We start from the raw sequence: 18,581 nt of genomic DNA, 5'->3' as shown, positions 1-18,581 counted from the left end.
CTCAAACCTAATATGGCCCAAATCAAGAAACTTGATTTCCCTGGGTCCTCCCTAGACTGAGTAAATAGCACTAGCATCCATCCTATTACTCAAGCCAGAAACCCACGAGTCATCCTGTGTCGTCCTAGGGACTGTAGTCCATTCTGCCTCCCAGCTGCCCTGCTCCCCGGCTAGAGTCCTTCAGCAGTTTCCTAATACCTTTGAATATAGCCACCCAATCCACAGTCCATCAGCCTGCACCGTCTCCCCATCCCTACCACTCTAACTTCACTTTCAGTTGCTTCACGCCCCCCGGTGCCACCCCAGAGCTCACCACACTTGGGCCACACATGATCTTTCAGTGATCTGATGCCTCCTCCCTGCACAAGAGCCCAGACATGCCACTCTCTCCATCTTACATGCTCTCCCTGCCCCACAGAGAGAGCAACCCCTTTCCCTTTATTTACTCGTTGCTGCTGCGTGCAAGCTCTTTTTCGTTGCGGCACGTGGGCGTCTCCTGCTGCAGCACACAGGCACCCTAGCTCCAGCTTAGTTGCCCCACAGCATGTGGGATCTGTTCCCCAGCTAGGGATTGAACCCGCATCCCCTGCATTGGAAGGCGGATTCTTAACCACTGGACCACCGGGGAAGTTGCCACTTTTCCCTTCAGCTGCAGCCTGCACACCACCTCCTCAGAGAGGTCTTCCCAACCACCCTGCTCCAAACCCCACTTAGTCTCTTGCAAACACTCAAAGGCCAGATGAAGGAAAGCAGGAGGGGTAAGTTGCTTGTCCAATGCACTCAGAGTGGCTGAGAAGGAGCCGGATTTCTGACCCAGGTCATGGGACTCCAGACCATCTCTCAAGACCCTGCTCGGATCCCAACTTCCCAAGCCTCCATCCATCCTACATGTGTTAAGTTCCTGCCATGGCCCAGTTCCTGTCCTAGGAACGATGACACATGGACGAATCTAGGGCTGGGTCTCTACCTACATGGAAACTCTGATCCTCGTAGGGGAGACAGACAAATAGACAATGGCCACACAGCATGAAGGGCTGCCTGGGAGGACGAAGGAGGGCAGCGGAGCCAGCCTGGGAAGGGTGTCCAAGAAGATGTCTCAAAGGAACTGACACCCAACACAACGGACGTCCTGGGACAGGAAATAGCAAGACTAGAGATAAGACACAGTCCTGCCTGTTCGAGAAGCACATGTGGTTTAGTGGGGCTGAGAACAGTGGGGAGCGATGGGGTGGAAGAGAAAGGAAGTGGCCACAGCGCTGGGGAGCCTCCTAGCTGTGACTGTTACTACTCTGAGCACTTCATCCCGAGGTCAGCAGCAGTCAACAAAGAGTTTTAGGCAGGAAAGAAAGATGATCTAATTTAGGAAGATCACCTTGCTACATGTTGGAGGAAATAAGAATAAAGACCAGCAGAGTTTACAGGGAACGGCAGCAATTTAGAAAGGTGTGATGACATAGACCAAGGTCAGGAAGAAGAGGTGGCAGAGAAAGGAAACTTAAGTCCTGTATATTTAAGAAGCAGAATCAGGGCTTGCCTGGTGGCTGAGTGGCAAAGAATCCACCTGCTAATGCAGGAGACATGGGTTCAATCCCTGGTTCAGGAAGATCCCACGTGCCGCAGAGCAACTGAGCCCATGTGCCACAACTGTTGAGCCAGTGCCTGGGAACCGAAACTAAACGACCACGTGCCACAGCTGCTGAAGCCTGTGCTCTAGAGCCTGTGCTCTGCAACTAGAGAAAAGCCCACGCAGCAAAGAAGACCCAGCACAGCCAAAAATAAAATATATATATATATATATTTTTTTTTTTAAAGAGGCAGAATCAAGAAGTGTAGGTGGCTGGTTAGAAAACAGGGTTGAGGGACTTCTCTGGTGGTCCAGTGGCTAAGACTTCATGTTTCCAAGGCAGGAGGCCCAGGTTCCATCCCAAGATTCCACCTGCCTCAACTAAGACACGGCACAGCCAAATGTATATATGTATTTTTTTTTTTAAAAGAAAAGGATACAGGGTCAAAGGAGACAGTTGAGGATGGGGACTGGCTATCTGCTGGGTGAACAGGTGGATGGTAAAACATCTCTGGAGGAGATGTGGGTGGGAGATGGTAGGTTTAGGGCAAGGTGGGCGTGTGCTATTCAGAGGTAGAATTGAGTATGCAGGTCTGCAGGGTGGTTCTCTGGGCTGGCTGGAAATTTGAGCATCCTTGGCACGTGGAAGAGCTGACTTTAGGGAGAGGGGGAGATTGCTCCCAACCAGGCTGAGCTCCCTCTGACCATGCAGGGTACCCACTGCCAGCACCAGACATCTTAGCGCTTGCTATCTTCAGGCTCTCCTATCTATTGCTGCCTCATTTGCTGCTCGCTTCATTCTGAATGTCTCCTCTCCAACAACGCTATAAGCAGAGACTGCCCTATATTTCCTATTTTATTCTCCCCACTCTCCATTCACTAGCACAGGACCTATCCAATAGTGAGCTTGGTGGCACTAACGATAATATTTAATAGTAATACCATCCATTGCGTGTGTGCTAAGTTGCTTCAGTCGTGTTTGACTCTTTGAGACACTATGGACTGTAGCCCGCCAGGCTCCTCTGTCCACGGGGATTCTCCAGGCAAGAATACTGGAGTGGGTTGCCATGCTCTCCTCCAGGGGATCTTCCTGACCCAGGAATCGAACCTGTATCTCTTACGTCTCCTGCATTGGCAGATGAGTTCTTTATCATTAGTGCTACCTGTGAAGCCCCAATAGCGTCTATTGTGTACGAGCATAATGTTACAGTCTTAACTCTACTATTTTATTCCACTCTCTTGAGGACCCAACAAGGTCAGTATCAGGAACCTCATTTTACAGACAAGGAAACAGATGAAGTTGCCCTACGTGCCTAGGGCTCCCCAGCCAGCAAATGGAGAACGGGGCTCTGAATGCAGCTAAGTCTGCCCCCAAAGCTTTTGTGCCTTCCCGCTGAGCAGGACCGGGACAGTACGGGTCTGTCTGGGAGGCCACAAGGAAGAGTGGGTGCCGATATGCCCAGTGGCTGCCAGGACAGGAGCCAAGAGCCTCAAGGGGGCTCTGAGCAGACCTCATTCACAGCTCAGTGGCAGAAAGCCTGGCAACCAGAGGCATCCAAGGTGAAACCGGCCCCTTGGAAAGTGGTGAGCTGCCTGTCATGGAGTGGGGGGCGTGCGTGAGACACGGTCTTTAAGAAACCTCCAATCTTGAGCACTTACGATGTGAACCTGTGCTAATTTTTTTTTCATTTATTTTTGGCTGTATTGAGCCTTTCTTGCTGCTTGGGGTTTTCTGTAGTTGCCGTGAGTAGAGGCTGCTCGTTGTTTGGGTGTGAGGGCTTCCCATTGCGGTCACTTCTGTTGTGGAGCACGGGCTCCAGAGCTCGGGCTCAGTCGTGGTACACGGGCTTAGCTGTTTTTTGCTTGTTTGTTTTTGTCCTGATGCCTGGCTGGCAGGATCTAGATCCCCGACCATGGATCGAACCCATGCCTCCTACACTGGGAGCGTGGAGTCCTAACCACTGAACTGTCTGGGAAGTTCCAATATGCTGATGTTCCAAGGGGGATGATATGCTTGGGACAAATGCCACCCCACCACCCCCCACACCCCGACCACCACTTCAAAGAAAAGGCATGAAGCTAGCCAACAGAAGAAGATTAACTTAAGAAAGCAGATTTCAGTGGGATGAATGCTTCCAAGGATCCAAGGGGAAGGGGTGGGAGCAGTGGGAGTGATTTTCAGGGAGAAAACAATCTTAAAAGTAGCAAGAACAACTTCCCCAGATGAGCTCTGTGGAAACGGCATAAGGAGCTGAATCACCATGGGGCATGGATGCCTTCCTTTCTTCTCCATCAACAGAGCACCCATCAGCAGCTTGGCACCAGACCAGCAGCTGCAGGGTGGGAGTGGGGAAGTAACAGTCCCTTCCCTTGGGAGACACACAGTATAATCCCTGGAGACCAGATCAAAAGCCGAGTGACTAAAGAGATTGAACACATGCAAGGTTACGAACCGAAAGCAAGATAAGAGCCTGGGAACCCGGCGGGGAAGGCCCAGGCCTTCCTCTGTGGGGCGCACAGGGAGGAGCAGGGCCAGATGCCTAAAGAGAGCCTCAAAGAAACCCCGGGAGCCTGCAGAGAGGTAGCAGAAAGGCTGAAGCAAGAACCCAGCACAAGCCATAAAGGGGGACTGAAAAATGCTCTGTTTAGATGATGAAAGGAACGTGCTCTGTTATTAGACTGAGAGAAAGTACAAGGGAAGAAACCCCGGCGTGTGTGCCCCTGACTACATTTGGTATGCAGGTCCCTGGGCCTGTAAACCCAACACATGTGGAGGTGTCCGTGTGGTACACAGGCCTTCAGTGCCTCTGGCTGAACCTGCCTGAGGCTATATTTTTTTCCTAACATTTATTTATTTGGCAGCATGTGCTGTGCTGTGCTAAGTTGCTTCAGTCATGTCTGACTCTCTGCGACCTCATGGACTGTAGGCCACTAGGCTCCTCTGTCCATGGGATTCTTCAGGCAAGAATACTGGAGCAGTCTGCCATGCCCTCCTTTAGGGAGTCTTCCCCACCCAGGGATCGAACCTGTGTCTCTTAGGTCTCCTGCATTAACAGGCCAGTTCTTTACCACTAGCGCCACCTGGGAAGCATTTGGCAGCATACTGGATCTTTAGTGGTGGCATGTGACCTCTTGGGGCTTCCCTGGTAGCTCAGTCTGTAAAGAATCCACCTGCGATGCAGGAAACCCCGGTTCGATTCCTGGGTCAGGAAGATCTGCTGAAGAAGGGATAGGCTACCCACTCCAGTATTTCTGGGCTCTCCTTGTGGCTCAGCTGGTAAAAAATCCACCTGCAATGTGGGAGACCTGGGTTTGATCCCTTGGTTGGGAAGATCCTCTGGAGAAGGGAACGGCTACCCACTCCAGTATTCTGGCCTGGAGAATTCCATGGGTTGTACTGTCCATGGGGTCGCAAAGAGTCGGACACAACTGAGCGACTTTCACTTTCACTTGTGACCTCTTTGTGAGATCTAGTTCTCTGACCAGGGATCGAACCTGGGCCCCCTGTATTGGGAGGCCAGAGTCTTAGCCACTGGACCACCAGGGAAGTCCTGAGGCTGTGTGTTGAAGGTGTATGAGGCTGTGCTTCATGTGTCTGTGAACAGGCAATGTGACCTTGGTTCTCTTGACCTCTACAGTGTGGGGTCAGTCTCCTTTACACACTGGGACAAAATGACCAGACTCTGGATTAGAAAAGGGCACAGTGGTCAGCTGCTGCAGCTGCCGTCCCCTCTCTGGGCCTCACTTTCCTTACCTGTAAAACAAAGATGTATAAGGAGTGACTTTCAGCCCAGGGTGCATGTCATGGGCACTGCTGAAGTTTCATAATAATAAGAGATATTCATGACCCACCCCGGCACTACTGAATCTCAGTCTCTAAAAGGAACCCCTCGAACAAAGTTCCCTCCCAAGAGTTACTGAAACCCAGCCTTGTTAAGACTCCTGAGTGTCCCATGGACAGCAAGGAGATCAAACCAGTCAATCCTAAAGAAAATCAACCCTGAATATTCATTAGGAGGATTGATGCTGAAGCTGAAGTTCCAATACTTTGGCCACCTGATATGAAAAGCTGACTTACTGGAAAAGACGCTGATGCTGGGAAAGACTGAGGGCAGGAGGAGAAGGGGGCGGCAGAGGATGAGATGGTTGGATGTTATCATTGACTCAAAGGACATGAGTTTGAGCAAACTCCGGGAGATAGTGAAGGACAGGGAAGCCTGCCGTGCTGCAGTCCATGGGGTTGCAAAGAGCTGGACACGAATGGGCGACTGAACAACAACAAAGCCTTGATAAGAACAGCAAAGTTGCCCTGGGCTCCAGATCCCATTTCCTCCCTGTGAATTTGCCAGCCAGCTGGGAGTGTAGTTATGGTCTGATGGAAGTCTCTCTGCAGAGAGGCAGGCTTGTCACACCACAGCCAGTGTGACCCCAGGAGGTAGGGCCGATGTGCTGGCTAAAGACCCTGAAGGCAAAAGACGCCAACCTGCAGGGCCCTGGAGGAAAACTGACCCTATGAAACTGACGAGGATAAACACAAGCTCTGCATTGAGGCAAAACATGCAATCAATGGACACAAGAGACATAACAGCAGGTGCTCCTGGGGACGGGACCTGCGTGACTTGAGGGTGGTGGTCAGTGAGAGAGAGCCACATTCCACTGCATCTTGTACCTGCCTTTTGAATGCTGCATCATCTGAATGTAACAATTCCCTTTAAAAATCACTGGGGGAAAAAAAATCACTCACTGAAGCGCAGGATGGGGGAGAAGAACCTGGCTGGCTAGAACCAGGATGAGCGCAATCTAGGGTTTTAATTGACAAGCTCACCCTGAGAAGACATGGTCCAGCGACTGTCGAAGTCAGCCTGACTTTCAGCTTCACGGTGGACAGGTGGTGTGCTCCTTGGGAGTGGACTGGCCCTCTGCTCTCTGCACATCTCCCTTCCGGTCTGGATCCCCACGCTCTGGACTGAGCCCGATATTCTGAGCAGTGTCTGGATGGACATGCTAAGCCACACCCAGAAAAAGAGAAATCCGGAGGAGGGAGGGGGGAGGAGTGGGTGAAGGGTCCTGGATTGTCTGGCCAGGCACGGGAACATTGGGTGGGGCACCATCACTCTACCATCTTTTGGGCAAAAGGGAGCAGCCATCCTTCCTTTGGACAGAGCTTTAGTTTGGTGTGGGCAGCAGTGTCCACAGTGGGACACTGTCGAAGGAGGGGGCTGTCGAAGGAAAACCTTGCTGACCTTTAGAGCTCACCGCAGACTGTACTGACTTGCTGTCACTGAACATACTTGAGCTGGGGGGCGTCAGAACATCTGTCAGAGATGATGCTCACAGGGTTCATCCATTAGGACACTGAACCTGGTAGAGTCTGAGCACCCCCCACTCAAGAGGAACACCCCAGATCCCCGGGTACCAGTGCCAGGCCTTGCTGGGCAGGTACTGTCTCTCAGAGGGGTCTCTTCTAGAGATGCCGACCTGAAAGCAGTGGAGGCAAGGCCAGAGTGGCCAGCAACCCAGGGCTGCAGAGTGCCAGGCCTAAACCTGGGCCAACAGGCGCGCCCTTCTTAAAAAACCAACATTCACTGAGTGTTGCCATGTGGTGGCCAGTTTCTCTGGGAATGAACAAGACATGCAGATCTTGGCCTGATGGGTGCATGAGATGGGCTGGAGGGCTGCTCTACATAAGGGTGTGGGGAATCAGGGGAGGGCTCTCTGAGATGACGTCTCACCTGAGTCCTGAATGACATCACCTTGTCCTGATTGTCCAGCCCACAGCATTCGTGGTGGTGCTCACCCACAGGGTCAAGAGTGTTTCTGCCAATGCCTGGCTGCCCCTTGTCACCTTTTTCTCTTTCACAGCCGGAAGCCTCTGTTTCTTCCTCCCAAGAAGCGGCCCTAAGATGCCAGGAACCACCTCATGGAACAAGGACAGCTCCAAAGGAATTGGGTGGGGCATAACCACCGATTTGGAGAAGGCAATGGCACCCCACTCCAGTACTCTTGCCTGGAAAATCCCATGGATGGCGGAGCCTGGTGGGCTTCCGTCTATGGGGTAGCACAGAGTTGGACACGACTGAAGCGACTTAGCAGCTAACCACCGATTAGAGACAAATGAGTGTAGGATTATTATCTGTGACACTGTGCCCGCTGTATTCGGTCTTTGTAAGCGTTAAATGCACTTAAGGCATCCAAGCGCGCGGCACGCAGTAAGCGCTCAGAAAGTGGCACTTCACCTCATTCAAAGCCAATAAATGTCAAATGTCCCGATCTGGACTCTGAGGAGGCCAGGCCTTCTCCCTGGGCCTCAGTTTCTCCCGCCGTCCTCTCTGGCCGCAGAACAAGGTAAATTCAGGTACACATCCTCCCCAGCCAGTCCACACTCCCGCGGCCTCGGGGCGGGTTACAGCGGACGACTCTGAGGCCGCAAGTACTTGGGAGGCGGCGGCGGCGGGGAACCCACTCTCCGGGCTAGCCCACGCCCCATGCCTCGGTGACCACGCCCCGTCCCCGACGGCCACGCCCCGGGCCCCTCCCACTGGCCTGGAGTGGGCCCCGCAGGCGTGCTCCTTTAAGGCAGCCTGCCGGCCGAAAGGAGTGTTTCGCCCCCTCCGACGCCGCCAAGGTACTGGCTTCACCTTTAAGGCAGCGCAGGGACTGCTGGGAAGGCCGGCGGGATGGAGGCGGCGGGACCCGCTCACGGCGGCTGGTCCGGGTGAAGCGGCACCGGAGCCGGAGCCGGAGCCGGAGCCGTAGCGGGAGGCGGGCCCGAGCGGGAGACTGAGGTCCGCGCGGGCCGATCGGGCTGCGGGAAGGGAGCTCGGGGTCGGCCTTAGGGGAGGGGTCGTCTGGGGTGCGGCTCGTGAGAGGACCAGGCCGGCCCGCGGGCAGGGGGCGCGGTCCTGGATGACCGGGGTCGGGAGGTTTCAGGGGAGGGGTCCGCAAGATGTCATGCTGGCCTATGGGGAGGCGTCGTCGTGGGCGCGGCCGGGGCGGGGAGGGGACGAGGAACCCCGCGATCTCAGCTTCTTAGCGGGAGCGTTTCCCCAGGGTCGGCCTGCCCGGGAGGAGGGCTCTGTGGCTCGGCCTGCCTGTTGGGGAAGGGGCGCTGCCCAAGGGAGCTGGGACCGGATCTCTCAGAGGGGCTGGTGTCTCCGCACGGAAGTAAACCCCCCACGATCCCAGTAGGATCGTGCTCTGGCGCCTTCTGTTCTAAGGGAGGCTCCGGGGAAGCCCAGAGACCGGGTTGCCTAAGCCGGCCTTGAGCCAGTGGTCTGGGCCGAATCCGGGTCCAGCCTCGCGGGTCGCACCGCATTGCGTCTCCCGGGCCGAGACGAGCAGAGCGCGCCCCCTGTAGGCCGAGCGCGAGCACGGTGCGGGCTGCTACCTGGGGGACCGGGCACCCGGGGGACCCAGGCGTCCGGGGGGCCCTAGGTGTTTACCTAATCCGGGGCGGACAGCGGCGTGGCCCCAGGCTCGGCACCCCCTGCCCGCCCTCTCGCCTTCACAGGAGGCACGGCCATGGCCACGATGGTGCTTCCTCGGGAGGAGAAGCTGAGCCAGGATGAGATCGTCCTGGGCACCAAGGCCGTCATCCAAGGGCTAGAGACCCTGCGCGGGGAGCATCGTGCCCTTCTTGCTCCCCTGGTCGCTCATGAAGCTAGTGAGGCAGAGCCGGGCTCACAGGAGCGCTGTGTCCTCCTGCGCCGTTCCCTGGAGGCCATCGAGCTGGGGCTGGGGGAGGCCCAGGTAGGCTGGTCCGGGGTGCTGAGGAGGGAGGTCATGGGAGGGATGGAGCCTTCCAGAGGAATCCTGGCAGTGTAGTAACAGAATCAGCATGGAAGGAAGAATCAGTGCCTTGGAGCCTTATGGTAGGATGCGGTAGATATCTGTTGAAAAAACGGATGGGTTTTGGAAACCCTAGATGCACGTGGGCCCGGGAAGGATGATCGTCTGACTTCTCTGCTACCTAGCAGAGACTGCATGGCCTAGGGAAACAAAAAGGAAGTCCTTAAGGACCCCTCCCCTCATTTATTCTTTTATTCATTTGTTAACAGGTAAGTTCTCAAGTGTCTACTGTGTGCCAGGAAATGTGTTAGGTGCCAGGGATACAGGTCCAACAAGACAGACAAGATCCCTGCCGAGTCTAGTAAGAGAAGAGTCAGAGACACATACATTTATTAACGTTACAGTGAATTCTCAAAAAAAAGGTATGGCGGGAGGTCTTATCTATTGGTCAAGCTACACTTCTGAAGGAATGACATTTAAATCAAGACCTGAGTGACGGAACGAAAAAGGAGGAGAATGAGAGGTTGTGTGTGCAAAGGTCCTGTGGTAGAAAAGATCTCGTGGTGGGAGAACTGAGAGAAGACCTGTCTGACTGGAGCTTCATGAGGAAAGAGAGAGGGGCAGAAGAGGTCTATGGAGAAGGCAGGGGCCTTATTAGTCTGGGTTTTATTCTTAGGAAGTCAGGAAGCCTTTGGAGGGTTTAAGCAGTCACAGGACACAGCCTGGCTTAGGCTTTAAAAACTCTCTCTGGCTGAGGTGTGGAGAATGAACAAGGATGGGTCAGGGTAGAAGGAGGTAGCAGGTGTTAGGAAGCCACTACTGGAATTCAAATGAGAAATGGCGACTTGGAGTAAAGGGGTGGCCATGAAGGTAGTAAGAAGGGGGTGAGTTCTAGACGTTCTGGAGGTAGGTCCAGCAGGGCCTGGGGATGGACTAATGGAGAGGGAGAAGGGCAACTCCCAGGTTTGTGGTTTGAGCAAATTAAGAGGAGGAGGGGACTTCCCTGGTGTTCCAGTGGTTAAGATTCTGCACTCCCAGTGCACGGGGCATGGGTTCAACCTCTGGTCGCGGAACTAAGGTCCCACATGCTGTGTGCAGCAGCCAAGAGATAAAAATATAAAAATACATTAGTTTTTTTAAAAAAGGAGAAGTCAGCGTGCATGGATCAGGAGTTCTGTTTGGGTCCTCTTGAGGAGCTGGGGCTGCCAGGATGACATGCAGATGGAGATATCCAGGAGGCACTGGGGTGCACAAGGAGTTAGACTCTTGGGAAGAGTCTTGGCCCACTCAGATCCTGGCTGAGACACTGCCTGGCTCCGTGAGTCCTCGCAGGTGGTATCATCTTGGTTTCCTTGTTTTTAAAAGAAGGATCACACCATCTGCTGTATATACTTCCAGGCTGTTTAGGGAATTTTTTTAAACACCTAGTGGTTGTGAAAACACCTGTCACTTGGGTGTTTGCTCGTCAACTAGAAAGCACATGGTCCTAGACTTCCAGCCCTCTGGAAGGGCAATGTGTTGGTCATTCACTCCTTGGCCAGTTGACTGCCAGGTACAGAGATGAACATACCGGGGCACCCTCCCAGGGCAGGTACAGGTGGGCGACAGAATGGTGTGGGGGGGTGGGTGAGGTACCCTGCTTTCCGGGGGCTGAGAGCATAAGAGGGAAGAGGCTTCACTGCAGAAATGACCCTGACCATGAAAGATGGAGAAAGGGTAGCACCTAGCAAGGCCTCAAGGCAGGAAGAGCCTGGAAGCTCAGGAAAGGAGTCAGGGAGTTGGGGGAGAGGGGTGGGAGCTGAGGCCCCTGGATCCCCTCCCCTGCCCCTCTGGTTCCCCAGGAAACCAGGGGTTTAGGACACATACTCCTTCCCTCCCTGGGAGCTGCAGGTGGCCCCTGGGCAGAAGTCAGGATGGGGTCTCTTGGTATCCTTTCAGCCATCTCTCAGGAATCTTTGGAAAAGTACTAGCCCTGGGTCAGGGGCAGTGGTTTAGTGGCTCTGGCTACAGGGCTTGAGTACAACTCCTCAGAGAGACAGGAAGAGAGCGGCCAGCTTGGAGAATGGGCAGCACCCTAGTCAGTGCTCTTCATGATCAGAACGACCCAGCAAGGAACTGGACATCGATGCAGAGGGCTAGCTGGAGGCCCCAGGAAAGGGGATGATGGGTTCTTTCAGAGTCTAGCAGAGCCAGCCTGGAAGCCCAGGTGTCCCTACTGCAAAAGGAAGGAGCTGGGGATCCCCAAGCCTCCTGGGTTCAGATCTAAGGCTGTGTGTGGTCTGTTTGGGGCCCTGGGGCAAAACTCCCTCAATGGGAGAACTTGGTACCCTCAGGCTGGCAGCTCCCCCAGGCCTGGCTCTTCTCTGGGCCCCAGGAGGCCCAGGCTGGACGGGGTGTTGGGCGGGTGGACAGGGCTCTGACCTCCATCCTGGATGTCTGCCACAGGTGATCTTGGCACTCTCGAGCCACCTGGGGGCCGTGGAGTCGGAGAAGCAGAAGCTGCGGGCCCAGGTGCGGCGCTTGGTGCAGGAGAACCAGTGGCTGCGCGAGGAGCTGGCGGGGACGCAGCAGAAGCTGCAGCGCAGCGAGCAGGCCGTGGCCCAGCTCGAGGAGGAGAAGCAGCACTTGCTGTTCATGAGCCAGATCCGCAAGTTGGATGAGGACACCCCACCCCACGTGAGCCCTGGCATGGCCACTGCAAGGCCACTGCGGGGGGCGGGGCCGGGAGCAGGGGAGGTGCCAGGGAGCAGGCGCGGTTCCCACCCAGCCCGCTGACCCCTGGGCTGCCCACCTTCCCTGACGCTCATCCTGTCTCCCTCCCCAGGAGGACAAGGGGGACGTCCCCAAAGACTCTCTGGATGACCTGTTCCCCAGCGAGGAGGAGCAGAACCCAGGTGCGGCTGGCTCTGGGGGTGGGAAAGGAAGGCTGGGTGAACCAGTCCCTGGGACCCAGAGGTCACAGGAAACAAGGTCTGGGTGACCGCCAGGTGCTTCCCTGCCTCGTTTCTGATCATAACATCCCAGGTTGAGCCTTAAAAGGCTGGCTTTACCTGTTGCTTCTCTCATCCCCTCAAGTTCCATGAGAAGCAGGCATCACAATTCAGAGCCCTGGAGCCGCCCGGCCCGGTTCGAACCCTGACTTGCACTCTTTGTTCTGTGACCGCTGGTAGAGTTTCTTTTCTTCTCTGAGCCTCCCCCAAGGGTTAAAGGAGGACGCACTCGCAGCGCTGAATCCCAGGCTGCAGCCCCAGGCCAGTGCTGGCCTTGCCAATCAGAGCCTCCCTCCCTTCTGCCGATGAGGAGCGGACGCTCCCCTTGGGGGCTAGGCGGCTTTCTCTGAGCCACATAGCTTGAAGTACTGGAACTGGGCCTCCACCCTCTCTTTCTGTGGCGTGACTAGACCCACTCTATAGATGGGGAAAGTGAGAGAGAGTGACAGTTAGTGACTTGCCCAGGGCCACGCGTGAGATCAGTCAAAGCTACCCCCCAGTTCAGGGGGTAGTTAGTACATCTGACCTCCCCACCTTGGCTTTGCAGCCCCCAGCCCTGGAGGAGGCGATGTGGCCGCCCAGCACGGGGGCTATGAGATTCCGGCCCGGCTGCGCACCCTGCACAACCTGGTGATCCAGTACGCCTCCCAGGGCCGTTATGAGGTGGCCGTGCCCCTCTGCAAGCAGGCCCTGGAGGACCTGGAGAAGACGTCGGGCCACGACCACCCGGACGTGGCCACCATGCTGAACATCCTGGCGCTGGTCTACCGGTGAGGCCCCCACCGACCACGGTCACTTGTGGGAGCGCTCTTCCTGGGGATGACAAAGCCCCGGTGCCTGCAGTGGGCCAGGACTCGGGCTCCACCAGGCAGCTAGCTGGGTGACAGACAGAAGGATCTTGTCCCCATAGAGGGCTGAGCTCACAGCAGGGCCTGAGCTACACACGTGAACGTGCCTCAGTCTAGTGTGGGAAACAGGCTTGGACATAACTGGGGGGGTGCAACACACGAGCATGCCAGGGGCACAGCCTCTCCAACACCGAGGCTTGAAGAGGGTCTCTGGTGAAAGTTGAGTGTGCCCAAAACGTGAGGGGATTGGAGAAGGTTTTGTTGGCAGAAAGAGCAGCAGGAGCAGAGGCCCTGGGGAATAGACCATAAGGAACACTGGGCACGAGGCAGTGAGGGCGGGACGTGGGGGGAGTCTGGCTCATACCCCAGCACTGCGTGTGCTTCTGCGCAGAGCCCCCCAAGCCAGAGGGCAGGGGCTGACCACGTTTCCCAGTGCCCCGGGTCATACCCACATCGTGCTCACTCATCAGAACAGGCAGAAGGAGTGACCCCAGGGATCTGGGACCACTAGGAGGAGGGCTGTGGGCTGGAGGATACCATTCATCAGCTCGCACCTGTCCCTAGGGACCAGAACAAGTACAAGGAGGCTGCCCACCTGCTCAATGATGCCCTGGCCATCCGCGAGAAGACTCTGGGCAAGGACCACCCAGCTGTGAGTGAGGCTTCCTCCCCGCCCCACTGAAGCTCCCAGGTCCCAGCAGGGCCCAGGTGCAGAGCCTCCGTTCTCCCCCCTCTAGGTGGCTGCAACACTGAATAATCTGGCGGTCCTGTATGGCAAGCGGGGCAAGTACAAGGAGGCTGAGCCTCTGTGCAAGCGGGCACTGGAGATCCGGGAGAAGGTGGGAGCAGGCAGGGCAGGGCCGGCCAGGTGGGCTGGGGGCCCCTAGGCCGGCCCCGAGCCCAGCCACTGGCTCCTCTGGTCCCAGGTCCTGGGCAAGTTTCATCCAGACGTGGCCAAGCAGCTGAGCAACCTGGCCCTGCTGTGCCAGAACCAGGGCAAAGCCGAGGAGGTGGAATACTACTACCGGCGGGCGCTGGAGATCTATGCCACACGCCTTGGGCCTGACGACCCCAATGTGGCCAAGACCAAGAACAACCTGGTGTCCTGGGCCGGAGGGGCGGGAGGAGGGGGGCGGAGGGGCGGGAGGAGGGGAAAAAACTCAGTTCCTTCCATCCTGCTCACCTCTGGGCCCTGCCCCTCCAGGCCTCCTGCTACCTGAAGCAGGGCAAGTACCAGGATGCGGAGGCCCTGTACAAGGAGATCCTCACCCGCGCTCACGAGAAGGAGTTCGGCTCTGTCAGCGGTGAGCAGGGCTGCCGGGGGCTCACCCAGTGCAGGCCGGCTCAGCCACCAGCATCCATGGCAAACACCTTGGCCGGGCAGGCCTTGCGCCAGGGGTCTGGCTGGTCCGCAGCCATGTGTGCGCACACATGAGCACACATCCCCCCTCGCACGGCCTCCAGGAGGCTGGATCCGTGCAATGCCTTCACTGTGCACTGTGCACACCTGTGCCCTCAGCTTTGAGCCTCTCCCCCTTGCTCTACTGGGCAACACATGCTCAGTGGGAGGGCCTGGCCCAAATGTCTCCCCCTCTGCGAAGCCACCTTCCTGGCCCTTGATGGTCAATCACTTCCTGCTCTCGGACCCCTCAGCCCGGCCCATTGCTCGGGCCTAGCACCATCTCGGGCCAGGGTCCTGAAGTCTGCAAGGGTCTGCTCACCGAGACCCCCAGGCATACGCTCCTCAAGCACAGGCCTGGGCCAGACTCCTCTACTCCAGGAGAGGGTCGGTCATGTTTGGGTCTGTTTCTTGTCTGTTCATTCATCTAACAAAGGCCAACCCTGGTCCTTCTCGAGTGCCCCTGACCCCCCCACCCAAAACCCCAGTCCTGTGTCCAGTCCACCCAGGAGAGGCCTACATGAGAGGCTGTGACAGCCCCCTCTCCCCCTGCAGGGGACAACAAGCCCATCTGGATGCACGCAGAGGAGCGGGAGGAGAGCAAGGTAGCCCCATGGGGCAGGGCCGGGGCGGGTATCCGTGGAGAGAGGGCGAGGTGGGGAGCATGCCGGGGGCCCTTCTCCCACCTCCCGTGTATCTCTCCCCCAGGATAAGCGCCGGGACAGCACCCCCTATGGGGAATATGGCAGCTGGTACAAGGCCTGTAAAGTAGACAGGTGAGGAGTGCAGAGAGGCGGGAGGGGTGTGGCATCGTGGGTGCGCGCCGAGGCCAGGCTCCACATGCCATACTGCTCAGCCTCGGAACACACACTTCCTCTCTGTCAGCTCGTCTTTCGAGGCCCAGGTCACAGCCCACCTGTCCCAGAAAGGTTCTGTCCTCCAGGGAAAACCTGATGATCTCACTCCCGGGGTTCCCAGCTTTCAGTCCTGGGGGGCGACATCCCACTTAGGGCCCTGAGGGGATCCCCCAAGAAAGAGGTGAACCTAGGTGGACCTTGACCAGGGCCCCGCCCGCCAGAGGGGCTCCATTTTGGTTGGCCAGAGGCTCCTCAGGGCCAGCGGGGCTGGGTGTCAGGGTGGGCCCTGATTCCTGGGTGCACAGAGTCAGAGACTGCCCTGCTCCCCGTCCGCAGCCCCACGGTCAACACCACCCTGCGCAGCTTGGGGGCCCTGTACCGGCGCCAGGGCAAACTGGAAGCCGCACACACGCTGGAGGACTGTGCCAGCCGCAGCCGCAAGCAGGTAGGGCGACAGGCACGAGGGGTGTGGGCAGGGGCCCGCGTGGCCCGATGTGTAATCCGATCGGGGCCCCTTGCTCGCCTGATACACCCTGCGCCCGCTCAGGGCCTGGACCCCGCAAGCCAGACCAAGGTGGTGGAGCTTCTGAAGGACGGTGGCAGCGGGCGTGGAGACCGCCGTGGTAGCCGAGAGGTGCCCGGGGGTGTGGGGCCTCGGTCTGAGGCTGACCTCGAGGAGGCGGGGCCTGCCGCCGAGTGGAGCGGGGTGAGTCCAGCAGCTGGCTGGCCCAGGGGGCTGTGTAGCCGGTGAGGCAGAGACGAACCCGTCGGCCTCCCCGCAGGATGGCAGCGGCTCCTTGCGGCGCAGCGGCTCCTTCGGGAAGCTTCGGGATGCCCTGAGGCGCAGCAGTGAGATGCTGGTGAAGAAGCTGCAGGGGGGTGGCCCCCAGGAGCCCCCAAACCCCAGGTGAGCCCCCCACCCCGGTGAATCTCTCAAGAACCCACCCAACAACCTACCAACCCCAGCTGAACCCTGGACCCAGGGTGAACTCTGTCTCACTCAAGCCCCATCCCATCCCCCCATCAGTCTGCCTTCCACAAGCCTACCTCCCCAACCCCAACCTGACCCTTCCCCGTCCTCCCTGAGTTCCTCCGTGGGCAAATCCTGACTGGCCTTTCCCCTCAGGATGAAGCGGGCCAGTTCCCTCAACTTTCTCAACAAGAGTGTGGAAGAGCCAGTCCAGGTACGGGTAGGTAGTGGTCAGCACCTGGCAGCTGAGGCCCCAGCCTCGGGCCTGCATGAGTACCTGCCAAGCTGCTCAAGCCTGTCTGTTCATCCGGCAACACATCCGGTCTTGTCTTCATCCCAGGCCTGGCTGGACCCGGGGGAAACGTGAGGGAAAGCTGGGTGCTGCCTATGAGCGGCCGGCGGCAAACACAGTGACTGTGGAGGTGGGTGGGAGTGTCAGGGCACCAGGGGCTCTGGCTGTCAGGGCCCCTGTGGCCAGAGAAGCACAGACTGGCAGCAGCAAAGGCTGAGCCCCCTGCCCCTCTGCCCACAGTCTGGAGGCACAGGCCTCTCTGACAGCCGCACCCTCAGCTCCAGCTCCATGGACCTCTCCCGACGAAACTCCCTCGTGGGCTAATCCTGAAGGGGCAGCCGTTCGCCAGAGCCTCCACCGGCACTGTCCCCACCCCAGCCCTGCGCATGGGCCTGCTGCTTGCCCTCCTGTCTCTTCCAAGGACCCCTATCTTTTCTGTTCAATCTCAGGGTAACCTTCTCCCTTTATCATCTTAGCCTGAGCCCTGGAGACTGGGCCCGCCCGCTCCAGCTCTCCCCCTTATTTATTCCTTCCAGCAGGGCCCCTCTTCCCTAGGTTCAGGGCCAGCAGAGGGGTTGGGCAGGGTCTCCAAGGTAGAGAGACTCAGTGGCCCGCTCTCCGCAGACCCGCGATCCAAGAACACTAAGCACCTGCGGTCCCTTCAGCACCCAGCCCTCCCCCGGCCGTTGCTTCTGTATATAGAGAAATAAGTTATTGGCCGCACCCCTCCCCTCCGTCCTTGGTACTGTCCAGCCTCCCCTCACCCCACCCTTCTCTAGTGGTACCGCCCAGGCCTTAATCACCCCCATTCCGCGCGGTGGTATCTCCCTGGCTCCACATCTCAGGGGCGGCGCCTCCCCAAAGGGTTCCCTGGGCCTTCTCGCGTTCCTCCCGGCCTCCAAGGGGTGAGCCCGGACCCGCCATCGCCCCGTGTCCAGGACGGAAAGCCTGGCCATACCCGTCCTCTCCCCGCCGGGCCCTGCCCTGCAGCCGGGTCTTATGCACTGCCCCGCCCGCCCCGCCCAGGCTCGGCCTGACCCCGCCCCGGGCACCGCCCACAGAGCCATCCTACCAGGCCTCCCGCGTCTGCAGCTTCTTGCGAGGGGCAGTGATGGCCCCCCGTGGCAGGAGGGGCTGCCCCAGTTGGGAAGTGAGGCGGTCGCTCTCTATTTTCAAATGTTGCTGTAGAAATAAAGACGGTTTGACTCTGAGCCGGGCTTGTTTTGGGCGGAGACCGAGAGCTCATAGTGCCTCTACGACTCTAGGTTGGGAGTGGGGTCGGGAGAGGCTGCGAGTATGAGAGAGAGTGTGTGTGTGGTTCACATCTGGTTCCGCGCAGCTGGAGCCCAGTAAGCTTCTCCTATCCCGGAATTGTTTGGGGGCCCCACAGATTCAGGAGTTTTTTCTAGCAGCCTTCATCTCTGAGATTCTATAGATCATGGATTTTGATTGAGTTTTATCCCTGACCAAGCTATTTGACCTTGGCCGAATTACTGAGACTCGATTTTTTTCACCTATAAAATGTGGGTGATACCTTTTTCCTGGGGTTGTGGCTGGGAGTTAGAAGTGCCTAACCAAAAACCCTTGATAAGTGAACTTTTACTAATATTCCCGGAAGCGGGGAGTGTAAGGATGAATGCCTCTGTCAGACGTGAAACGCCAATCCCAGCACTAAACTGAGCATCCCAACGCCGGGACGCGGTGAGGCTGCAGAGTGCGGTCCTTAAGCCCAGGTGCGTCTGGGAAGCGAACTACAAGCTCCAGAAGGCACTGCGCGGCGATGGGGGGGCGTGGGCTAGGAGATTCGGGCTCTCCGGTCTACGCCTGCGCGGCGGGAGTGAGCTGGACAACGTACGGGGACTACAAGTTCCGA

The 18,581-nt window shown here is 57.5% G+C and overlaps 1 protein-coding gene across 5 annotated transcripts; it reads left to right on the top strand.

Moving 5' to 3' along the window:
* The first annotated feature begins 8,102 nt into the window (after positions 1-8,102).
* KLC2 (kinesin light chain 2) lies at positions 8,103-17,942 on the top strand. Of its 5 annotated transcripts, none has more exons than XM_070360421.1 (16): positions 8,103-8,189; positions 9,025-9,313; positions 11,798-12,028; positions 12,177-12,246; positions 12,890-13,112; positions 13,755-13,842; positions 13,928-14,029; positions 14,117-14,290; positions 14,395-14,494; positions 15,145-15,194; positions 15,298-15,365; positions 15,783-15,891; positions 15,994-16,152; positions 16,229-16,353; positions 16,573-16,636; positions 16,949-17,942. In XM_070360421.1, exons 2-16 carry the CDS (start codon positions 9,086-9,088, stop codon positions 17,030-17,032), a joined length of 1,875 nt encoding a protein of 624 aa, XP_070216522.1. In that variant the 5' UTR covers positions 8,103-8,189; positions 9,025-9,085; the 3' UTR covers positions 17,033-17,942. The 5 variants fall into 5 exon arrangements, with proteins under 5 accessions (XP_070216522.1, XP_070216524.1, XP_070216521.1 ...); XM_070360423.1 differs by having other exon boundaries at positions 8,119-8,189; positions 9,075-9,313; XM_070360420.1 differs by lacking the exon at positions 8,103-8,189 and adding an exon at positions 8,198-8,349.
* Positions 17,943-18,581: the final 639 nt, after the last annotated feature.

Source organism: Bos mutus, chromosome 22 (genome assembly GCF_027580195.1).
Source record: "Bos mutus isolate GX-2022 chromosome 22, NWIPB_WYAK_1.1, whole genome shotgun sequence".
In the NCBI taxonomy this organism is placed as follows: domain Eukaryota; kingdom Metazoa; phylum Chordata; class Mammalia; order Artiodactyla; family Bovidae; genus Bos; species Bos mutus.
Note: the sequence above shows the minus strand (reverse complement) of the source record. Positions and strands in the feature narration are given on the sequence as shown.